Consider the following 23879-nt stretch of genomic DNA (forward strand, 5'->3'; position numbering starts at 1 on the left):
GCACACGGATAAAAGGATTCATTTCCATGTTGTGTTCTTGTGGGGCTTTTTTCAAAGATACCCTGATCCTAGGCAGTGAGAAGCTCAGATAATCTCTGAGACCCAGAATAAAAAAATCACTTTCAGGGCTTCTAAAATGTCAACATAGTCTTAAAGACTATGCTACATTTGCACAATACCAAATATATGGACAAGAGAGAAGAGCAGAACCAGCAGATTACTGCAGAGAATTAGGAAATACTTTTAAAGGCAGGCTAAAACCATAAAGGAAGAAAGAAAAAGTTGAAACAATTTACTAATATACACAAAATTTTAGAAAGCTGAGCACCCTATTCTGTGTTCTAAAAAAAGATTTAGCAATGGAATATTACTAATTTGATTCACTAAGCAGGTGCACGCATATCTTTGCTTTGCAGGTGTATAAAAACATACTACTTTGTTCTCTTTCATTTTCATGCTTCAGTCACCCACATTTGATTGAATCACTGAAAAAATATTTCATTACAGTAAGATCTACAAAAACATCATCAATTTTCAAAGCAAATAATTACATTAAAGCATAGTCTGGTGGAATAAAGAGAGACCATGAAACCTGGAGTAATTTAAACTTTCTTACATTGCCGTCAGTTGTTAGTTTATCTATTATCACCTCTGGCAGAAGTTGTCCAGTAGGCGACAATAGACCTGGTGGTCCGTCCACTAAGGAAACCACTCCATTGCAATCCACAGCACTCTGCATCTTGCCGTTCCCTGGACACGCCGGGAACCTCCTTGATGCTTTGCTGGCCTGACTGATGTTGCTGCTGCGCCGTTCACCGTGGCTGCACGGCAAAAACACAGAACCTCTTCTGCTCGAACCATCCTCAAATGTGCTGTGCTCATCATCAGCAAACTCATTCTCGGATCCTCTCTCTCTTCCGTATTCTCTGAAACTGAAAAGGCTTGTTCTGCTACTACGCCTGGGAGAGAACAGGGAGCCACGGACACTCAGCAAAGACTGCAAAGGAAACATAAAAAACTGACCATCTGAAGATTTCACATATACAAAATGCATGTCTATGTATTAAAACCAATAATTTATATTCCCCAGGAGTCTGTCAGTGTTATCTTTAATACAGTGCCTTAGGCAGATCTCAGAGACACATTAGAGATGAAAGTCAGCTGAATGGGTAAATTTACAGTATACCTAAAACAATAACTGAAGAGAATAAGATGTATAAGGCCCTAGTAGTTTCATCTGCTTTAAAGAGAAAAATCAAGATTTCTAGAAATTCTAATGATCCACATAAATCACATATTAAGTTAAAAGATAGCAATACCTTTAGACTTTTACATTCATGCATTATACTTGACTTTTCCTCTTATGAATTAAGAAGATACTTCTACTTTAGATTAACTAGGAAAATGCAAGGCTGCTTTGCATGTTAAGACCCACTAGATCCTAAACATATAGATATGACAGGTTATGTCACGAACTTCAGAAATGACAATTGGATTGTTCACAGTACCTGGTGGGGTGATGGAAATCGATTACCATTTGCATGTCTGTTCCCATCAAAAGAAAAACGGAAGCCTTTCTTTTTGATACTGCCATATGATTCAGATTTTGGAAGCTTTATGTTGTCCTCTTCTCCAGAGAGCTCTCTCTGCTTTCTTTTCTTCCTTCTATTTCTCCTTTCTTTGGCACTTTTTGAGCTAAGCTTGGATGCTTCTGAAGAACTATCTGAGGGTCCAGCAATTCCACTTTCACCGCTGTACTCTTTCATCTCTACTACAGCTGCTGCTATTGCCTGCCACAGCAATTATTTAATGAGATGCTTTACAAATCACACCATTTTTAAAAGAAAAATATAGCTCTTGCTCCTAAGATTTATATCAAATCTCTTTTAGATGTGCAATTAAAGCCTTGTGCAAAGCTTCAAATGAAATTCTGTAATACAAATGAAGCTCTACCTTACATCCATATCATGGAGTCAAACAACCTTGTCTACAGACACAAAGTTAAACTTAAAATATTTGAAAATTAATAGAAGCATTAGAGTGAATGCAATGGCAAACAAAAGAGCTAAACACAATTCAGCCTGTATTAATTTAGTAAACTAATTCTAACTTTTATTGTAAGTAGCAGCTTCCTTAGTGTGCTCTTAGGAACAAAACTTTGGGGTACTGCTTCTAGTCTTTGATTCACTGCTACTAACACAAGTACAAAATTTAGTCAGAAATTTATAGATAAAAATATTTTACACTCTAATAAATGCTTCACAAGTACTGAAAATAATTCTAAGCTGAGAATTTTGAAAATCAACATGACAGGTAAGAAGATACTACTCCTAGATAAAGAAATATTTATTTTAAAACAATTATTCTGATTTGGAGACTACTTTTTGTTCTCAATTCAGAAATTAATTAATTAATGCTTTAGGCATTATACCTTTAAAAACCAATAAACCTCACATGTATGTTGAAGAATCTTTTTTTCATATGTGAATTTAATTATTGGTGTTAATGAATAGCATGTAAAGGAATACATTGAAACTCAAAGTCTTGTTAGAAAATACCTCGGCTTCTTCTTGCTGCTTCCTCAGCTGTTCAAGCATCAGCTGGAAGTCTGCCTCCCTCTGCTCTGCTTCAACAATATTTGCTTGATTTTGTTCTTCATAGGCCATGGCAACCACAGCCAAAATCAAATTAATCAAATAGAAGGAACCCAGGAAAATCACCACAACAAAAAATACCATGTATGATAAGCCAACAGCTCGCAGCGTCTGTAGGAGGAGAGCAGAAAGGATCCATCTGGTGAAGACATGCATCAGTTCTGTAGTTTGTCAGCATTAATGTATTTGAAAGTGAAAACTAATAGTGAGTTGTTTTTCCTTCTGTAGTAAGATCATATGAGCTTTCTGAATTACAGAGCAATCAAAATAAAGGGAGAATTCCTGTACAGGAGAAACATGCTTAAGGATCATGGTGCTCTGACAAACCTGTTTCAATGACTAATAATACTGAAAAGGATGTGGGATCACAGAAGATAAAATTTATTATAATTAGCACATTTTCACACACCATATAATGAAAAGCTATGGTAAGAAAATTAACTTATATCAAGACGTGCATTCTTAGTTATCAGAAACAGGATTAAAAGTATAGGAATTAAGATTCAGATTTTGCTTTAACAGACTATTTTTATAATTTAAATTCAATATCGACATTTTTGAAAATATCATGGGGCACAAAATGTAAAAATTAAATGAATGATCAAAAAATCCCTCACGTGCCTCAGAAATCATGTGAAATTCTGTTACAAGCCTCCATGTGTGCTCAATTCCGCAACTGAATTTACTCCCTTTAATAAATTTCAATAGCTAACAATAGTAAATAATAGCAACAAGAATGGCCTTTCCATGATTGATTTGGGGACATTAACCACAATTTTTTACTATACACTCACCAGCTGATAAAGATTTTCCCAGTAGTCCTGTGTCATCAGTCGAAACAGCGACAAGAAAGCCCAACTGAATGTGTCAAAGCTAGTATATCCATAGTTGGGGTTTCTACCAGCTTTCACACAGATGTAGTTTTCTGGACATTTACTAGGAGGCAAAAAAAGAAGAAAGAGAGGTAAAACGATTCATATATGAATAGCATATAACATTTTTTTTAAATTATTATTTCATTCTTGAAGGACAGAAAAGGTTCTTGCCTACAAAACCTCTGTAGATAAACCCTGTAAGGATTTCTTTGCACACGTGTGTGTATATTTGATGTCTACCTACAGACATACAAAATCATCTCACAGCTGCACATATAAATTAAATGTTTACCAAAATAATTTAAGTCTATATGTTTTAAAGCCAGAGCCAACCAAAATCAAGTGATAGACTGATGTATTATTAGCATATAGAATTATGAGATTTTGTTACAAGGAATTGTCACAAAGAGAGCGCAAGACACGGCAATGCATGTAGTCCTCAGATAGAAGAAGCCTGAAGATGTCCTCCCCAAATCTCAAAAGTCTCAGTGCCTGTGGGGTGATAGCCCTGATAACCTCATGATTGGTTAAGGGAAACACCTCAGCCCCTGAAGGGGTGCTCCCAGAATACCATTGTCAGAGGCTCATGAGTTACACATGAAGGGACAAAGAGGCTCCAGTGGCTTCCGGAAAGTGCCCAAGATAGACTGATAGGATTAACAGAGAATGGAGTGTTATGGAGATAGCATAGCCCTTCTTTGACACCTCCTATGGGGACACAGGGAGCCAATTCTTAAGCCTATGTCATCTGTCTATCACCCCAAAAGTTATTATTGACTATAGTCACTCAAATTGCCTAAAACAAAGTAGAAAAATAGATTGGACATGAGCAAAAACTGGGGAGAAATGCCATCATCTCTGCAGAGGGTAGCTGGCAAGCTGCCCTGCCTCCTCCCACCTCCTTCGGACAATGTAGGGCTGAGCAACCATGTATTCTGTTTTCCTATTCCTTATAACTTACACTCTTATAATGCTTATTACCTTTATCTTATACCCCTACACTTTATACCATTATAATACCTTAAACCCTATGGATTACCATCTTTCACTTTTACCCTATAGCTACCTCATTTAATAATCTTACCTTGCTATATCTTTATTTCATAGACACTTTATTTACTAATTGTACTTTGCTACTAATTTTACCTTGCTTTACACCTTGTAACTCACCGGGTATATATCTTACTTTTTATTCAGTGTTTTGTTTTGTTACACTGTGCTATATTGCTGACTTGCTGGTGGTTTGCCTTAAGTGGTACAGTCCCTTATCTTAGTGAGTTAAAAAGTGTGTTAGTGGGAAGCAGCCATATTCTCTCTTCTTGCTTTGTAACACCTAATGCGTTTTGATTTTGCCGTTGTGCTTCTTGCTGTTGAATTTTTATCATTAGTGTAGTCTGTCATGGCTGGGGGGCTGTTGCTTGAGCTTTGTATTGAGGCTTAGATTGTGCTGTTCTGTTTGTGAAGCTTGTTTCTGGTTTTTGTGGTTTTGTTGTTAGTTAAGTGCAATCACACAGTAAAACGTTATCACTGACAATACAACCCATATAGTAATTGTCGCATACTTGTATCAATGAAAGTTACTTCAGGGACTGCTAGAGTTAGTCCAGTTTGTTTGTGGTGCTGGCAGCAATAGAACTTTTAAGAGAACTTTATAGAGAATGTTCTCTTTTGCTATTAAGTGGAGTTTCATATCAGAGTATCAAAAGTCTTTCCAAACAGTGAATCTGTCCAGCAAAGTCTCTTTAAGTGAGACGCAGACTCATTTAAAAGGCTTTGATATTCTGAGGATGCTTATAGCTAATAACTTTATATTAATACAGATGGGACAATAAATCTTTGCATTTCTGCCCCTCTTTTTCACGTGACAGTGCCCTGTGCCTATTTTAGAGTTGAGAAATTGCATGAAACCTACACTAAATAAGTATATTCTTAAGTCATTGATAACATTGATACCTGCTGAAGTGGAATTTTCTAGTTACTTAAAGAGTTTTTAAAATAAATTTACAGGAAACTGTCTTCTCATGTAATATTTTTACTCATTCAAGTGTCCAGTGACTAGGAATCATGACCAAATTGTTATTATTATTATTGACTGTGAAGGCAGGTAGTTAAATTAGCATTTTTAAGTTTAGATTGGTTTTTTTGACATGCTTAGACAGGTAGCATATAATTTTCAGTGTACCTTACCCTGCATCTGTGCTATTGCCACAAAGCAGAAAATCCTTTGCTCCATCTAGGCGATAGAAATGACCTACAGAAAAAATAGGAAGTGACATATTTACAAATGGAAGGCCTTGGAGTTTTTTTGTGAGAATGAACCTCTGTTCAAGTCATCATGTTCTGAATGTTCAAAATCTCTCATTCATGCTTTCCCAATACTTCACATACTGGCACAATCATAGAGTCATAGAATGGCTTGGGTCAGAAGGGACCTTGAAAATAGTCTGGGGTTCCAAACCTCCCTGCCAGGGGCAGGAATGCCACTTACTAGATCAGAGCCCCATGCAACCTGGCGTTAAACACTTCAGAGATGGGGTTTTGTTACCTCTCTGGGTAACAAAATAAAAACGACTGTAAAAATAAAATCCTAGAACAACATAAATCGTATATTCTGTTCTTGAGTCACTGCACACTGGATATCCTCCCAAAATATGATGTCCATAAATAAGAGAAAAAACACATAAATCTTAATACTTATTCTCTTATTTGGCAGTTAGATTGTAATCAGACAATTAAATCCTATCTCATTTAAAATGGACCTATTATAATGGTTGGTTGACAGTTTTGAAGTTAGAGCAACATTAACTAGCACATCCTGTGACAAAAATACGAAGGCAGCATGTTAAAAAAAAAAGATGGATGTTCCAATGACAGTGTTATAAGAGCTGTTGTACTATAAACAATTTTACAGAATTTTTCTTTTAAGGTGGTAGCCTTCAGAAAAAAAGAAATATATTTTGGTATTAAAGATTAACAACTGTGCTGCCCTCAAAATAAAATAAAAAAGGAAGAAAAAAGATAAAAAGTATTATAAGAAAAAAGATGATAATAAATAAGAAAAGTTCATAGGAGTGAGAGTAGACCCCATTCAGAGGGACCCAGATGGACTTGGAGGAACAGGCTGACAGGAGGCATGTAAAACTCAGCACAGTCAAAAGCAGTTGCGTACCTGGGAAGGAAGAGCCCCCTGCAGTGATACAGGCTGGGAACTGATCACCTGATAAGCAGCTCTGCACAAAATGCCGTGACTTTTGTTGGACACAGAGCAAAGAGGGGCTGAGCCAGCAGTGTTCCCTGGCAACCAGGAAAGACAACAGCCTCCAGGGCTGCATGAACAGAAGGCAGAAGCAGAACAAGGGAAGTGACTGTCGCCTCCAGCTCTACACTCATTAGACTTTTCCCAAAGAACTGTGTCCAGGTTTGGCCCCACAGTGCAAGCAGACATCGGTGAAATGGAGCAAGAGCAGCAGAGGGTCACCCAGGTCATGAGAGGGCTGGACCATTCACCATGTCAGGAGAGACCAAGAAACCTGACCATGTTCAGCCTGGCAAAGGGAAGTCTCTGCAGGGAGTGGTAGAAAGCATCCAGTAACTACAAGGAAGTTATCAAGGGGACAGAGACAAATTCTTCTCATTGGTGCTTGGCAGCAGAATGATAGACAATGGGCATAATTTGAAGCAAGAGAGGTTTTGATTGGATATAAGGAGAAACTTTTCATCATCAGGATAGCCAGGCACTGAAATCTGGAAAAGATAAGAAATCTGGAAAAAAACTCCTATGTCAACTAAATCAATCTGCTGCCACCCTCAATTGATGTCCTCAACGTATCTTTTATGCCGACAAAGGCTTTGGTTTTCACAAGGTAAAAAACTACTGTAGTACTCAAATAGTCAGAAACAGTCCATGGGATGAATAATATATGAATATACAAGGATTCTAAACTGAACACTTAAATAAAATACAGTGATGCCAAAATCCTACCATTCAAGGACAGTACTTCTATAAATGTCATAAAAATTATAAACCTATTACTTTCCTAATGGCTTTAGATCTGGCCAAAATTGTAAATGTTCAGATACTGACCTAAATGCCAGGTGCCAATACTTTGGCATGTGGATCCAAAATCTGTGCCTGCATTTTCAAAAACTGAATCTGGCCTTGTTCTTTAATAAATGAAAATGTACACATGTTTTAAAAAAGTCACAAGAGGATATCACACTCAGTCACAGCTGACCAGAATATGATATGCTGAAAAAATATTAGGAGGACCCCCAACTGAGCCCAGTGAAACACTATTGCAATGACACTGCATAGAATACATAGAATTAAGAATAGTTATATGAGAAAGAAGGAATACAAACACAGAAAGAGGGAACAGTCTTGCCTGCATCAGCACTCTGAAGAGACTGACAGAAAAGTCAACAGAGGAGGCACAGAAAGCAACTGACATTCTGGAAAATTTTATTTCTTTTAGATTACTACTTAGTGGTAAATGGAAACAGAGGATCTATAGTGTATCTGAAGAGAGAATTCACAGGTGTTCTACAGCACATAATCTAATTGGCCAGAATTACCCACAAAGCACTGTCAGTATTCCATTTCCACATTCCTTTTCAGAAAAATAAATTACTACACAACATCTCACAGTTCATTACTGATGCTATCACTTAAATTGTCAAAAACCCAAAACATAAGTATCTATGTGCTTCTGAGCCAGCCTGAATGTTATCATTTCAGGCTACAGACATTAAAACTGTTGAAAAACATCTGTATAAAGATGTCTTTGTCAGCTCCCTAAACAAGTCTTACAGGTGAATACCATCTCCTTTTCTACCAGAATCTCTGCTTGTCTAATGAGTTATGTATTTCAGGCAAAGAAATTGGTTTGTTACCTCTGACTAATAATAAAAGTGCATCTCAACCAGGAACATTCCTGATACTTATCTAGTGCTTCTCTGTCTTTTTTATGTTCTAAAGCTACAAGAAGAATGGGTTTTGTCTGGTCCTGAGGAGGCTAAGGGTAGGGCTGGAGGCGTTAGGATGTGTGAGGATCTCCACGCTACCCACCAGTGTAATATCAGAGTCTGTAATGAAGATGGAACCTGACTCTTCTCAGGGGTGCACACTGGAAAGGTAGGAGGTTACTAGCAAGTCTGAGCATGGGAAATTCTGAATTGATAATCAAATAAGTTCCTGTGAGACTGGTCAAATGCTGGAACAGGCTGCCCACAGCAGCTGTGGTATCTCAAACCTTAGAGATACTAAAAACTTGACTGGTCAAGGCATTGAGCAGTCTGCTGTTACTGGACCTGCAGCTGAGCAGCAGTTGTTCTGGATTGTGGAGATCCAGTCCAACCTTCATGATTCTGTGATTCTAAAACCAATTAACCCTATCAACACATTTCTAAGTGCAGTTAATGGAAACAACAATCATGCCAGCATGAGTTTCAAATCCTATTCTTTGACATCCTATTGAAATGTTATCTTTAGTCTGTAGTATAACACAGTTATCTTGTGCTTGTATGTGTTCTTACACAAAAATTTTAGCAAGTTACAATAGTATTTCTTACTTTCTTCCTTAATGTATGCTGCCCAGTCAAATTCTGTACCATTAAAGTATGGAGCTACGTGTTTTTCAAAAGCTGTTGAATTTTCTGATGGCCAAAACAAGCATTTATTCTTCAAATTGCCCATGAACAGCTGCAGGCCTATTAGTGCAAATACACTCAGGCAAAACACAGTCAGGATCATCACATCTGAGAGCTTCTTCACAGACTGAATTAGGGCTCCAACAATGGTCTTCAGGCCTGAAAACAGAGGCAGATTTTTAATACAATATTAAATATTTACATAAGCTAAAATGCAATGTAAACTACTCCAATGCACTACTAAGTATCATGCACAGCTTCACAAAAATTGTCTTCACAAAAATATTTTCCAAATTAAGAGATACCATTAAGTGTCATCATTCTTGATAGATTAGTTTGAAAATATGAACAGGAATGAATGGCACACATTCCAAAGCATCTGCTCTTCAAAGGAAGAGCTTTTAATTCATGCTTTCCATACAGATAAACTACAGCGAAAGAAAATAGTTAATTTTATTTTCTTTTTGATGCCTCTTGCTCCAAACCTTTGCCAGTGTTCCATTCCAATACAAAATATATTGGTTCTACAACAGCAAACAAAAAGAGAGAACAATTGTATTTCAGCAGTAATTTTCATGAGTGCACTGTAATGCATCCTATTCTACTGGAGGTGGAGTTTGGTGAAGGTAGGCATCACAAGCTAATAAATACATCATGCAATTCCCATGCTACTCTTTATTATCTTATTCTGTTGTCAAGGATTCAAGTTTTACAAAAGATTGAAATTTTCAATCCCAAATGTCTTTTGTAAATAGTAACATTTACACTACTTAGAGAAAAATAAAAGAAATTAATTTTGATCCTTAATGTGGGAGAGAAAATTTGACATCATGAAATGGAAATACGTGTACGGGCTATATAAAGGAGTTTCTCATGCAACGATGTATTAAACTCTGAGGCTGAGTGTTTTGGAGAATCAGAACAGGGAATGAAATTGAAGTTAAGACTAAAACTGAGATGCTTCTGTTAAAAACATGACTTCAGCTTCTGTGGAGTTTCAGTCAGCCTCAGTGTTTAACCTCGCTCTCACCTGGAATGACTGATATTGTTTTCAAAGCTCGGAGAACTCTGAATGTTCTCAACACTGAGACATTGCCCAGGTCCACAAACTCTGTCACATATCTGTAGTGAGGGATTCCACACACAAACACAATGACAGCACACACAAAATTAAACAGAGGTGATGTAGAGTGGCTACCATTTTACACAGTTACTTCTTACCTGGAATTACAGAAATAGTTTTCAAAGCTCTCAATACTCTGAAAGTTCGAAGAGCTGAAAGATTGCCTAGGTTTACAAATTCTGTTATATACCTGTAGGATTAAACCACAGTTTTCAGAATTAAGGTAAAGAGTATACTACTTACCTGGAGCTGAAATCCAGTCTACTTTTTCTTTTTTTTTTTTTTTCGGAAGGAGCAAGTTTAAATCAAAGACTTGCATTCATATTTTCCTGTTTCAATTATGTTTTCCCCAAGAAACACACCCTTAAGCTTCTCCATTAAATGCAAATTTAAAATAAAACATATGTGCCTGATTTTATTTTTTAAATACTACTTAAATTGGTTGTTCAGCAGTACCTTCTCTATTACTGTGGGATAGCTCACTAATTCTGTTATGTACTACATTAGTGTAAAATATTGAAGAGGAAAGAATTGAAACACAATTCAACTAAAATTCATTTCAAATGAGCCAAACATATTATTACAGGATCAAGAAAATTTCTGATATTTTACTTTAAAAAATACTATGTACTTACGCAAAGGAAATGACAACAAAATCAAGCCAGTTCCAGGGGTCACGAAGGCAAGTAAAATCATTTATACAGAAGCCTCTTGCAAAGATTTTTACTAGAAATTCAAAAGTATAAATTCCAGTGAAAGTGTACCTATGAGAAACATTCAAGTGAGAGTTAAAGACTGTTGTTTTTTCCAGTGATACATCATGAGCACACAGGAAAATAACTCAAAAGCAGTGATTGGTTCATGTACTTTCATAGCAGTCACAAACTCACATAAACTATGACTGTTTTTCCACCATTCTTCAGTAAGATAATTGGAATGTTCTTTTTCATTTTGTCTGAAATATATTTTTGCAGTTTCTAGCATGTAAGTTTTTGAAATTTGAGCACTAATAATAATAATCATTACTGACATGAAGAAATATTTTTGTTCAAATCAAAATTTCAGCATGGCTGCCATGTCAGAAATAAAATCCATGGGTAAGTGAAACCTAATATTTACTAAAGTACTTGATGGCTGAGGAGATAGACCCAAGAAAGTTGCACCATAATCCTCAGCAGAGGTATTTTCTTTAAGGGTGCCCCATTTTAGATTTTGTAGTACAGAATGAAGGTGTTTCAGAGGAGCTATAGAAAGCATCCTCTACAGTGAAAAGCAGTAGTTTCAGGTTGAATGGCTATTTTCTTATTTTTGTCTTTTTTTGTCTCTCTTTTTTTTAATTATAAAGGAATAGCTCAAGAGCTAGAATGCATAAAAACACTGCTTGTACAAACATTCTGATGAAAAGTATTTATCTGTGTTTTGTTCAGAGGAAAAATAAAGCAATGTCACACCCTCTTTCCTTCACAGGGCTTGCAGGACTCTGCTGCTTTGAGTTGCAGCTAGGACCAAACTCCAAGTCAGAAAAAGATATACTGGTATTACACAAAAGAGTAAGTAAAACTACATGGTCTAGTTCTTAATTTGCTTTTCATTTTTAAACCACTTTAAAAATTATTAGCCAATTTAAGTATACTTACTCTACATATTTCGTCCATTCTGGAAGTTTACTCCATGTCATCAATACACAGTTTGCCATAATAGTGATCATAATGAGCCTGTTGAACCATGTGGACTGTAGTTAAGGAACGTGCTCCTTTTAAAAGTTGAATTTGCATTGCATAAAACATGAGGATTTGACAGACCATAGAATATTGACACCGTAATGATACAAATATGTACAAATCAGTTTACTATCACAACACTTGTCAACTAGACCATGGCACGAAGTGCCACTTCCAGTCATTTCTTGTACACCTCCAAAAATAGTGACTCCACCACTTCTCTGGGCAATCCATTCCAGTGCTTCACAAGCTCTTCCATGGAGAAATTCCTCCTGATGTTGAACCTGAACCTTCCCTGGCACACCTTGAGGCCATTTCCTCTTGCCCTGTCACTGGCTGCCTGGGAGAAGAGGCTGACCCCCACCTGGCAACAACCTCCTTTCAGGTAGTTATAGAGCCATAAGGTCTTCCCTGAGCCTTCTCTTCTGCAGGCTAAACAATTCCAGCTCCATCAGCTGCTCCTCACAGGACATGGGCTCCACACCTCTCACCAGTTTGCTGCCCTTCTCTGGATCTCACTGTTTTTCTTCTACTGAGTGGCCCAGAACTGGACACAGGATTCAAGGTGTGGTCTCACCAGTGCCAGAGGGACAATCACTGCCCTGGCCCTGCTGATCACACTGTTCCTGGTACAAGCCAGGATGCCACTGTCCTTCTTGGCCACCTAGGCACACGCTGGCTCATGTTCAGCCACTGTCAACCAGCACCTCCAAGTCCTTTTCCACTGGGCCACTACCTGGCCACTCTTCCCCCTGCCGGTAGTGCTGCATGGGGTTATTGTGGCCAATGTGAAGGACCTGGAACTTGGTCAAGTTGAACCTCATGCTGTTGGTCTCAGTTCATCTTGAGCCTGTTCAGATTCTCTGCAGAGCCTCCCTACCCTCCACCAGATCAACATTCACATCCAACTTGGTGTCATCTGCAAACTTACTGAGAGCACACTTGGTCCCTCATGCAGATCATCAGTAAAGATATTAAACAGGACTGGGCTCAGGACTGCACCCTGGGGGACCCCACCAGTGAATTCTCTTCCTCTGAATTTAATCAGCAACTTGAAGTGACTAATCTTAGCTCTGATTGATTTTGATAGGAAAGAATTAAAGGCAGGAACACATTTAAACACTAAGCCAAACCCCTCAGTGTTAATTATAGTAAAATTAATCAGTAACAATTTTTAACAAACCCCTTGAAAAGGATATGAATGAACAAAAATCTTAATAGCTATTCTTCTAATAATATTGAAAGGAGATAAAAGGTACAAGGCAGGTGTGGCACTGAACCTGTGGATTGTCTTCCCTTTATCCAATACTATAAATGTCTTTAAAAAACAGACAAAAAGGGCAGGGCAGGAAATGGGATAGAAAATGGGAAATTAAGGATACATGTTAGCAACCTTGTCATAATAGAGGCTGCACCTACACAGATCTAAGTAGCCAAATTCGTTTTCAGTAGAATTATTCAAGCAAACATCAGATTCTAAATTTTCACATGACAACTCTACATCATGCATTCTTTGTGCTCAAAAAAAATCTGCATTTCAGCATTTTCTAGGATTAAGTAATTTTATTAAAAATAGTTACAATGTCACATTTAACATTTAAATTTAATGAAGCTCTATTACTTGCACTTCAGATCAAAGCTGGCAATCCAAACCAAAGGACCTAAACTAACCATTTTTGTACACTCATAAGCAACTATTTAACTATTTAAGCATGTTAAAACTGTTTTTGAGTTGCGACATCCTTTGCTTTTTAAAGGCTTTAAAGTCCTTATTGCCTGCAGAGTATCACTAGTACCATCCATGGAACCATTTTTGATGTTGACTAGAATACACAATGAAAATGTCATCTAATGAAATTTTAATTTAAACTACATTTTATGATTATTCCCCCCAAAGGCTAATATCTGAAATAAGCAGTTTGTAACATAATCAGTTTCCTAATGGTATGCCACTTTAAAAGAAATAGGCCATTTGTCGGTAGCATTCACAGAGTGGAGAGAACAAAAATTAAAATAACTAAAAAAATCTACATCTGATTATTAGTCTTCAACATTCTGTACTAGAAAGAACCACTGCTTTAAGTTGCTTCTTAAGAGGTAATACAGCTCTTTGGCCAATTTCTTAATTGCAAGATACTAATTTGTTAATTATCCACTACTTCAAGAACCTGTTCTGTTTTTAATTCAACAAGCATTTTATTGATTTACACAATAAAATAACCACTCGCTGCATATTTTGTACTGCCTTTTTAATGTAAACTCAATTTTGTTTCCTTTCTCAACATTCCTCTTCACATGCCTACATAAAATATCTTTTCTTCATCTGTACTTGCAAAAGTGATCACCTTGCTCTTTTCTTCTTTTGTTATCATTATATGTATAAAAGAAATGGAGTCAATATACTTAAATTTATATTTTATCTTCAGGTTTATATTGGGCCTGTAACACAGACCAAATATTGAAACACAAAGTAGATTCTTTTAGTCTTTGCGCTTTTTTTTCTTTTGTAAAACAAGTATTTCTACAATATTTCAAGGAACGTTTCACAGTAATTGTTTTGGTATATGACTGAATGAGCACTTTGTCCAAAGACGACTCTGATGAACTAAATCTCAGGTACTGTTTCCTAAAAAACACAGAGAGTAGCCAGACAGAGGGGAAGTTTTCAAATGCTTCAACTTTCAATCAGATCTGAAGAGATTACAGGACATTTAATGTAAAATCCATTAACTAAAATACAATAACATTAGACATTAAAAGAAACACTTTTTTAAAAAAAGAAAAAAGCAGCTTAAGCAAGTTGAACACAATTGTCTTTATAGTGTAATCAAAATAATTCACGTGATATCACTCACTGCATAATAATTTCAATGAGGGGTTGTGACCACCTCCCCACCAGAGCATTTGACCCTTTACAGTTCAAAAGGAGTGTTCTATCTACACTCTTAATATGAAATACTTACTTTTTTATTGATGTAATATGGGTCCAGGTCCTCCAGGGGCTCACACAACATTCCCGAAGGAACATCACCATAAATAAATGGCAGTACCTTTCCTGCCTCTAGGTCGTTACTTGGCTTGGGGTAATTTTCTTCATGACCAACATCATCTTTAGGCTCATATTTGTCACAACGAGATGCTTCATCAGCAATACGTTTTTCAATAGCTGCAAGAGATTCTTTGGTGAAATAGAAGAAGCTCTCAGGTCCTGGTGGTAGCAGCATTGCCTGTGCCATCTTTTCATTCTGCAAATTTTAATTGCTTTTAGGTTCCTTGAGGAAGAGGACCCTAGGAGGACATGAAAAAAACCACAAAACAGAAAATAGAGAGCATCACCAACAAAGTCGTCACATAAAAGTTTTTAGCATAGTTATCTTCTGTCCCTTTCCTACTTATAAAGCACTGTAGCAAGAAGTATTTCAAATAATTGTCAGATACTCAATGGAAAATTAGCTACCAGTAACAACATGGCAAAGAGACAGAAGTGATGATGCAAAGAAAAAAAACATGAAAGGGGGCAAAAAGAAATATCAAATTCACTTATAGTTTGTCAATTCAGCTTAACACCTCACAACAAGAAAAAGGAAAACCATTCTCACTTTTCTTAGGCTAACATTAAGTTACCTTACTGTGAAAAATTAAGCAATTTGTTAACACAGCTAAGTACTGTAGTCAGTGGTAACGGCTTCTAACACATGGATTTATACATTGTTGGCAGAGTACCTTAAAAAGTCTTGTCACTTATACTACAAAAGTAGAAAGAAAAAACATGCTAATTTTATTACTCTCAATCTCTTACAGCAACATTACTCCATCTGGTGGCTCTTACTATGCTTGCTAAAGTAATGTTCACATTATACTATCAGACAGGTACTACATAAAAGCATTCTGTACTAAAAGCCCTATCCTATGCACAAGCAGAAAGCAACTGGGCTGAAGTTTAGTCTTTCTCTTTTAGGGCTTCTGATTTCTACCTACCTGATTTTTAATTGTACCTTTGATGGTGCTATCTCCATAATTAAGGAAGTTATGATAGATGAATGTTATAGATTTATACAGAAAGCTTCCACTATAACTACCATATTGTCATTATTCAGTGATGCAGCCTTCAGACTGTTCCGGCTTCTACAGAAAATAAACCGAGTTTATTACTGCTACCTCAAAGCTGCAATTATTTGCACAACAAGCAGGAAGCCATAATACAAATCCAGAAAGTTCTTACGGCAATGGTTTAATCTAGGAAGCAACTCTTCCTAAACATCAATAAGAACTAAAACTTTTCTGAATTATTAATTACTTTGAGACTGAATAAATTAGACCTATGCTACACTTCACCCAATACTTCTCCAACAAAAGACTGTGTCAATACAATAGCACTAAGTTGGACAGCTCATTTTAAAGAAAACATTTTACCATGTTCTTAATTTATAAATAATTTATTTCTCTATAGCTTGTTCATGAAAATAATTTTAAAGGCCAAAACAAATGCTTATGAAAGGCAGACTGAATTTCCATTCAGTTTTAGGGATTCAGCTTCTTATATGCAACTTGCCTTACAAGACCCATATCATTTCCGAAGTTACTCTAAACTAGCTATTTTCAATTCAATAGCATCTTATTTTCCAGTTTATGAATTCACAGCAATTCATAGAAGATATCTGAAAAATAACATTGCAGGAACAAAAAATGTTTAAAAGGTAGAGGATTCTACAGTTGACCTTAGAAAAGAAAATTCCTCGAACAAAAGCCCATTTTTAGAACCTTCAACTACACAGGCAAAATGATCTGCTTATTTTCTTTGTGTTAGAAAATGCATTCATCAAGTGCAGATCCAGGAAATTCATTCCTCACAAATAAGCAGTCGAATCAGCACGTATCAAACAGCCAATCTGGAATACAGCCAAGACAACAAACACAAAACTGTAGAAGTTTTTACTATTGGCAAGGCATCGAAGAACTGTGAAGAACATGATTTATATTGTCAGAAATGTGATACACTCATATTTTTATTCTAGAAAGTATGATCTTGCCGTCATTCACATAACTAACATGACATTTTTCCAGAACAGAGAAATATTGCTCAAAATTTCAAGACCCTACTTTTAGTTAGATCCGAATAAGTCATGTAGCCAACTCTCTGCACAATAATCCTAATTTAAAACTTTCCTAGTCTGTCAACTACATTTACAATCTAAAGACAAGTTTATGTCAATCTGTTCCCACACTGAGTCTGTTATTCACTTCATTAGCCCATCATTGCTTCTTACTTTCATACATTTACAGTAAAAATTCTCCTCTCAAAATTTTCATCTGGTGTTATGAGTTCAGTGAATCTTTTCTGTGAGTTACATAAACAATACTAGGCACTGAAACTTATTTTACATTTTTTGTGGGTTTGTTACTTTGTGGGCCAGATTTTGTTTTGTAAATCCTGGTGGTCGGTCTTGCAAGGTTTCATTATCAATTTGTTGGCTTTCTTCCTCCTCAGTTTTCCAGAGTCCTTCTTCAATTTGCTGCTGCTATTTATGTGTCAACTAAACCAATCTATGGCAAAATAAGACTTCATGCAGTTTCCATCACACAGCACTGATAATGTGTGATTGGTGACCTTTGCTCCAAAATACTTCTTTTATGACATCAAAGATGATGACATGAAGTTAATTACATTATGACCTTCATCTTCACAACTTGCATAATTTTTCTGTATACATTCAAAACTTTTAAATACTACTTCCATCTGTGGGGTGAAATAAGCATGCATCTAACTCCTTGTTTTGAGGAAAAAGAAATATCTCCATGGATACCACATAATAACATAGTATATCTGCTTGGAGTAAGCCAAGAAACAATAATCTCTACAGCTACTTTTAAATAATCACAGTACTTGCACAGTGTTTAGTTTCCTTGAATTGATATGCTGAAAGAGAACGTGGAGGGAAGGCACCATCACAAAGGGTAAGATTATTTTCTTCACACAGAGTGCTTATTACTCAGAAACTATGTTAGTTACAAAACTGAATACACCACTTCAACTTCTTTTAGCTGTACAAACTCTCTAGGATGTAACTGATAGTGATAGTAATGTAATCTCTAGGATGTAACGCTAGTGTTAGGAGGAAAGAAAATGGGAATTTCTTTCATCTTTTCATATCAAGGTGCTAGAATTTTCACAGTGAACCCATTGCTGATCCATTACAATATATCCTCTGGAAGTTCATTTGCTCTCCAGAGAGACCGGCTCAGCAGCAAATCAGAACTCCTCCACAATTTGCTCAGACCTCGTAAGTTTGTAGGAATAAATTATTTATACAGTAATAAATAAATTACATGGTCATAGTATTACGAAGTACATCTGCAATGTACACAGCAAAGAAACTGCAGACATCCACGTAGGAGGGATCTTTCATTATTTTGGCTGTTACAAGCATCATCTGTTGAGCCACAGATACCCGAATGTTCCACATATATCCCTCAAAGTTTGTACCACCAAGTGATCTATTGCAACTCATGCAGGTGAACCACTTGCTATAAATATTCAACTTTAGACTGTTACATGGTTCAAATTTGTTACCAATCTGATAACTTTACTGTAAAACTGATTTAAAAATTGATGTATCTTGAATGTCTTACCTCTGTCAGATTAAAGTCAGTGTATTGGATCTCTATAACTGTACCAACACCGTCTTTACATCAATGAAACTTTCATTAATGCAAAAAGTATTATTTTGAATTATGATTTCATGAAAGTTGGAAGAAAACAGCAGATTTGGTTTTTACACACAGGGAACATGTTAGCCATGTCTGAAGTAGAAAGGTGTAGTTTATATCAACTGCAGCTAGAAAGGAAAGAGAGTATCTGCATATGCTTGCACTGGGTCTCTCCAGGACCTCCACCCAACACATTCCAACCTGCTCCTCATGCAAACCCAGGCTTCTTTTACCAGCTGTCTATCAGCCTTCAGCATCACCTGCCCCTCTAACTTTCTGGCTCATGTTCTAGCAGGTAGAGCTCTGCAATATTTGCTGTAGGTTTTTGCTTGTCTGTTATCAAAATTTTGTTCTCCTCTCTTGTGTTCTGTTTAAGTATTGGGCCATCACTAACACAAGCCACCACTGCAAAGCAACAGTGATAAATGATCTCAAACCAGCACAGCACCCAAAAAAATGCTGTTGAAAGTTTTCCCTCCTGCATAACAAAAGTGAATTAGGTACTTCAATAGAATGAGTTCTTCAAGCTACCCCAAAAGAAGGTTTATAAAACAGAAGACTTTTTATATTAGAAAAGTCCTCTTTCATCAATAATAACAACAATAATAACAATAATGACGCAGAGAAAACCTAACAACGTACAAATTAATAACATAAAACAGAACACAAATCTGTTTCACCAGATTTGAAATAGTAAAAAATTATGTTCTCAAATCCATAAAATGTACACCTACTCTGTATTTATCTATCAGAAAACTCAAAAACATTACTGTTTCCTTTAGACCACAGCAGAAAACAACATAACTACCTATAATATAAAACTGCTAAAATTCTGACACAGTCTTTAAGTTTATTTGCTGTTAAGAATAACATTGCTATGACCTAAATAAACGTGATGGGATTTTTATTAGGTGTTTCTAATAACTACATTAAAAATGAGTAATTTAATTTCCCTCTAGTTTTCCATGTAGTAAATGAGGCCACCTGTAAAAAGGTCAGAGAGCATGACTGAAAAGACATATCATTTTTAGAACATGAATGTGCATTGTTAGTGCTTTGTCATGAGTTTTTTAGCCTGCAAACACCACTTGTGTCAGGTTTTCTCACTCAAATGTTGGAAAAGTGTTATTTTTTCTTTTTGCAAATAAGAGAATATAGGAAAGAAGAAGGGGGGAGGGAAAGCAACTCTCCCACACAAGTAAATACACAGAACATGAAAACTGGCTGCAGAACCTAAGACGTAAAGCAAGGAGTACAGCCAGAGCTCTTTCAGTTCCTAATTCTGGCCAGACTGGCTCACTGTATCTCATTTAATGGCCTCATTAGTGTAATCTGAGTCTACTTTCTGTGCTGGTCTAATTTCCTTGAGAGTCTCAGCTGTTGTTCTGCAAATGGATACAGGCTGGGGTGATCAGTAAAACCTGGCTCAGTTTGTAGTGATGTGGAGGCAAAACTCCCAAATTCATTCAATATGTCTTTGTGCAAACACACTGAAGGTGGAAAATTGCAATAGCATACATCAACACGGGGATGTATGGCAGGATGTTCTTCTTGAAAAGGTTCATTTGTCAGGTTCAAAAGGGATTTAGCACCTCCAGTATATTATTGATTTTTTTATATGTATCAGAAAAAGCTGTTTACTAATGACATCCATTAAAAAAGCCACAGCAGCGGAATAAGCCTGTAAATCTGAAATGAGAGTTCAATACCAATTATTGCTTTCAGTTCAACAGCCTGAAACACAATGCTGTGCTGCTCCAAGAGATTTGGAGGCTGGCAGCAAAACTGGCAAAGCCAACTATCTGCTTCCCAAGGAACAGGAGAGCATGAGAAGAAAAGAGATAATATGCTAGAATATTTAACCCCATGATGGGAAATCACAGGAGATTAAGACCAAAGCAGATGTGTAAGAGAAATTTAGTTCTTGGAACAAGGCCTTGATAACCTACAGCAGTTTAGGAACATGCAGAACATGGGCACAGATTGCAAATAGCACAGCACTCAGAGTGGGGGAAACACTGTTGGCCTTTTTGCTCATTTCAAGTTTACCACAAAGAAAAAGAAAAATAGGCAAACGTTAACCAAACTAATTCCACTACCATGCTGGGGGCTGAAGCAGAGACAGTGAGCATTTCCCTTGGTTTTCCCACACTTCCTAACAATCAGAGCTATTTCAATACAGAATTGCTTTCTGTCATAACTGAAAGACAAAGGGAAAAAAGATTCTGAAACAAACTTGCTTTCCAAGTTACTTGCATTTGAAGTGTTAGAAAATGTCACAGTAAAACTACGATGATAAGCACAGGTCTCTTTCACAACTAAAAAACCATTTACTACACTCTCTCCGTTTTGCTGTTTTGTTCAGGGATGTAATTATTTTTAAAAGAAATTTTTTCTTTATGAGCATTGAGTCTTTCCCATAAACAGTGTTAATTCTCTTAGTCTTTATCAGTCATTTTCAGACAATCATGTGATCATAAGCCAGAACAAAGGAACTTCCAGGTAGATTTGGCAGTAGTTTCCTCTCGAGGTTGAATCCAAAAGCCTTTATATTTTCTGAAGTATTTGTCCTCCCTCATTCCTTTTTCTTCATGGCTTTATATTGTGAGACTGGTCAGCATTCAAATTTATCTGACATCACGTGCGGTTCGCAAGAATACAACAGGAACCTTTCTCACACAAAACCCTCTCCACTGAAGACTCAAGGACAGCTGAAAACACCTCTCATGTTGTCATTTCCTTTTCTTATTTAATTGCTTTTGAAAATTACTGCACTTCTAGATTATGTAAACAAAAAATACAGACCAGAAAATCAACTGCATTAGATCAAGCTATTCTAAAACAAAAGCTCAAAGTTATTGCTGCCCTTGCACCTACAGATGAAATTATGAACAAATATACAGACATGATAGTATCCTTTCATTATAATCTGTAGACAAAGATAAATGTAGTGTTCTGGTGGAATCCACTCCTCCAGTCATCAAGAATTTAAAAAAAAAATTTCATGTCTTATTAGTATATTAGATATTCATATTTTCCCAAGCATGTTCAAAAATTCAATTCTTAAGAATAAGGAAACAAAGTTTTTGACCCAGCTTTTGATAAACTGTGAAGTATTCAAAATATTTGCAATCATTCTATCAGCTGCATGACTCAATAAGAAGAATAAAATGCCACTTGGTAGAAAAAAAAAAACCCACAGAAATGTGCCTGCCAATAATACCTATTCAGACATCAACCATCTACTGGCTTGGAATCATGCATTTTGCCCGTGTTGAACCCAGCAATTCACAACCCTGACACAGTCCCACTTTTATTACTACTGCAAAATCAGCACAGGAAACATCCCAAGATTTCCTGGAGGGTTTTGTGTTTGCTCATCATCAAATCTTCAGCCATTAGAACTACTTTCGGAAATGACACCTGAAATTATTTACTTTGCACAACAAAGCACCAGACGAGTATGGGCAACCTACAGGCAGATGTTTGACAAAACACCTACAGCAACAGTAACTAAAAGTAGCCATAAGTGTTTGGGGGACAGACAACAAACAAACCCTCCCTGCCCCCCTTCCCTGCCTCCTCATCCAAAAAACCCTAAACCAACCAAAGCCAACTCTAGTCTTGCTCCTCGCTGTAGGCACACAACTTTTGGTAATTCACATGCAGGAGTACATCCCTCACACTGCCCAGAAGTGCCAACTTGCTGCAGAAAGCAGTGATTATTTACTCTGTGGTTGTGCAATATAAAACAGAATTGCAAGCTATCACAGAAAACAGGCATTAAAAAAGCAGCATATAAAGTGCAGCAGTTGGTTTAAAAAAAGTAATGTTCTTTTTTTACATAACATACCACCATCTTCTGTTTCAGGCAAAGAGCAGGCAGCTGTTTCAGACCAGATCACCAGAGCCTCTGTACTTTATCAGCACTGTGGAATGACATTCAGCTTCAAAACCTTCCGTGTTCCTTCCTTCCCAGTCATACAGTAGGAATAAATAATTTAATCAAGTATTCATCAGGAGAGAGGAATAGCCTATTAGTCTGTGCCTGCATTCCTTCCCCCTCACTTTCTTGCATCTCTTAGATCTCCAGGAGTGTACATCTTTCTTTTTAGCTTAGCCAAAAGACAGCTGTATGAGTTTAAGATAAAAAGAAACTTGTATCTTCAAATTCATGTACAACTTTCTAAAATAAAAAGTCAATATACACCGATTATAAATGTAATGTCACAGTTTTTGGAAAAGACTGTTTCACACTGCAAACGAAACTAGAAGAATGGCACTCAAACAACACCACTTTTAGAAAAACAGTTACCAGGGGACTTCTTCAATTAAACACCCATCTCTGTCTAATAGATACCTGTGTACACACAACACTGTGATGCAAACACCATGGAAAAGAGAGTGGCTTTTATGGCTAGTTAATTGGCTGGTAAACACATTTACATCTCTTAAATTACTTACAAAGTGCCAAACTACTGTTCTTTGACACATTAGTTCAAAGACGGGAGGAACACTGTCCTCATTATGACTAACCAGGGATAGATTCTAAACAGAAAAACTTAAAGAACATCCTTATTTATTATTTCCATTTCAGCTGGACTAGAGTCCTCATAAACAACAAAAGCAAATGGAGTAGCAACTGTCCCAGTTCTAGACCTTGACATAAGTGTTCTAATAATGTAAAAGCTTGAGAAAAATCAAAAGGTATCGGTACTGCTCTCAAACATACAATACATGTGTTTGGCCCTAGAAATGATGGTATTTGCTTAAAAGAATGGGAGTTGCTGTTCAGAGCCTTATAAATGCTTGATGCTGATTGCCTTCTATTAGGTCTGACTCTGTGATTCACCTGCCACACTTTCAACTGCTTCCCTAAAAAACAGTCAACACACCTCCTAGAACTAGAAATTTACTTATTCACTTTTCTCTTACAGGGGAAACCAATGGTATGAGGCCGTCAGGCCACCCCACCCTCCAAATAAACCCACAAAAACCCATGAAAAATTAAAAACACACACCCCCAAAACAACAAACCCTGAAACCCATTTTACAATGCAAGAACTTGAGATTCATTTCTAGAATAGAGGGACTTTGGCTTCAAATTTCAGAATTTGGTTTCAGCAAAACTATGAGAAAATCATTCAGC

General features: G+C 36.7%; 1 protein-coding gene across 1 annotated transcript in view; it reads right to left on the reverse strand.

Moving 5' to 3' along the window:
• LOC139674850 (sodium channel protein type 2 subunit alpha-like) overlaps nt 1–23879 on the reverse strand; it is a 62538-nt gene that overhangs the window by 31625 nt on the left and 7034 nt on the right. The window contains exons 2-12 of the mRNA XM_071561699.1: nt 14986–15310; nt 13222–13340; nt 11939–12028; nt 10937–11065; nt 10400–10491; nt 9101–9337; nt 5717–5780; nt 3449–3590; nt 2559–2765; nt 1509–1790; nt 617–997 (exon numbers count right to left, since the gene is read on the reverse strand). Coding sequence (XP_071417800.1) covers nt 617–997; nt 1509–1790; nt 2559–2765; nt 3449–3590; nt 5717–5780; nt 9101–9337; nt 10400–10491; nt 10937–11065; nt 11939–12028; nt 13222–13340; nt 14986–15258 — 2016 coding nt within the window. The 5' untranslated portion in view covers nt 15259–15310. The remainder of the gene's footprint in view (nt 1–616; nt 998–1508; nt 1791–2558; nt 2766–3448; nt 3591–5716; nt 5781–9100; nt 9338–10399; nt 10492–10936; nt 11066–11938; nt 12029–13221; nt 13341–14985; nt 15311–23879) is intronic.

The sequence above is a fragment of the Pithys albifrons genome, chromosome 8 (genome assembly GCF_047495875.1).
Source record: "Pithys albifrons albifrons isolate INPA30051 chromosome 8, PitAlb_v1, whole genome shotgun sequence".
In the NCBI taxonomy this organism is placed as follows: domain Eukaryota; kingdom Metazoa; phylum Chordata; class Aves; order Passeriformes; family Thamnophilidae; genus Pithys; species Pithys albifrons.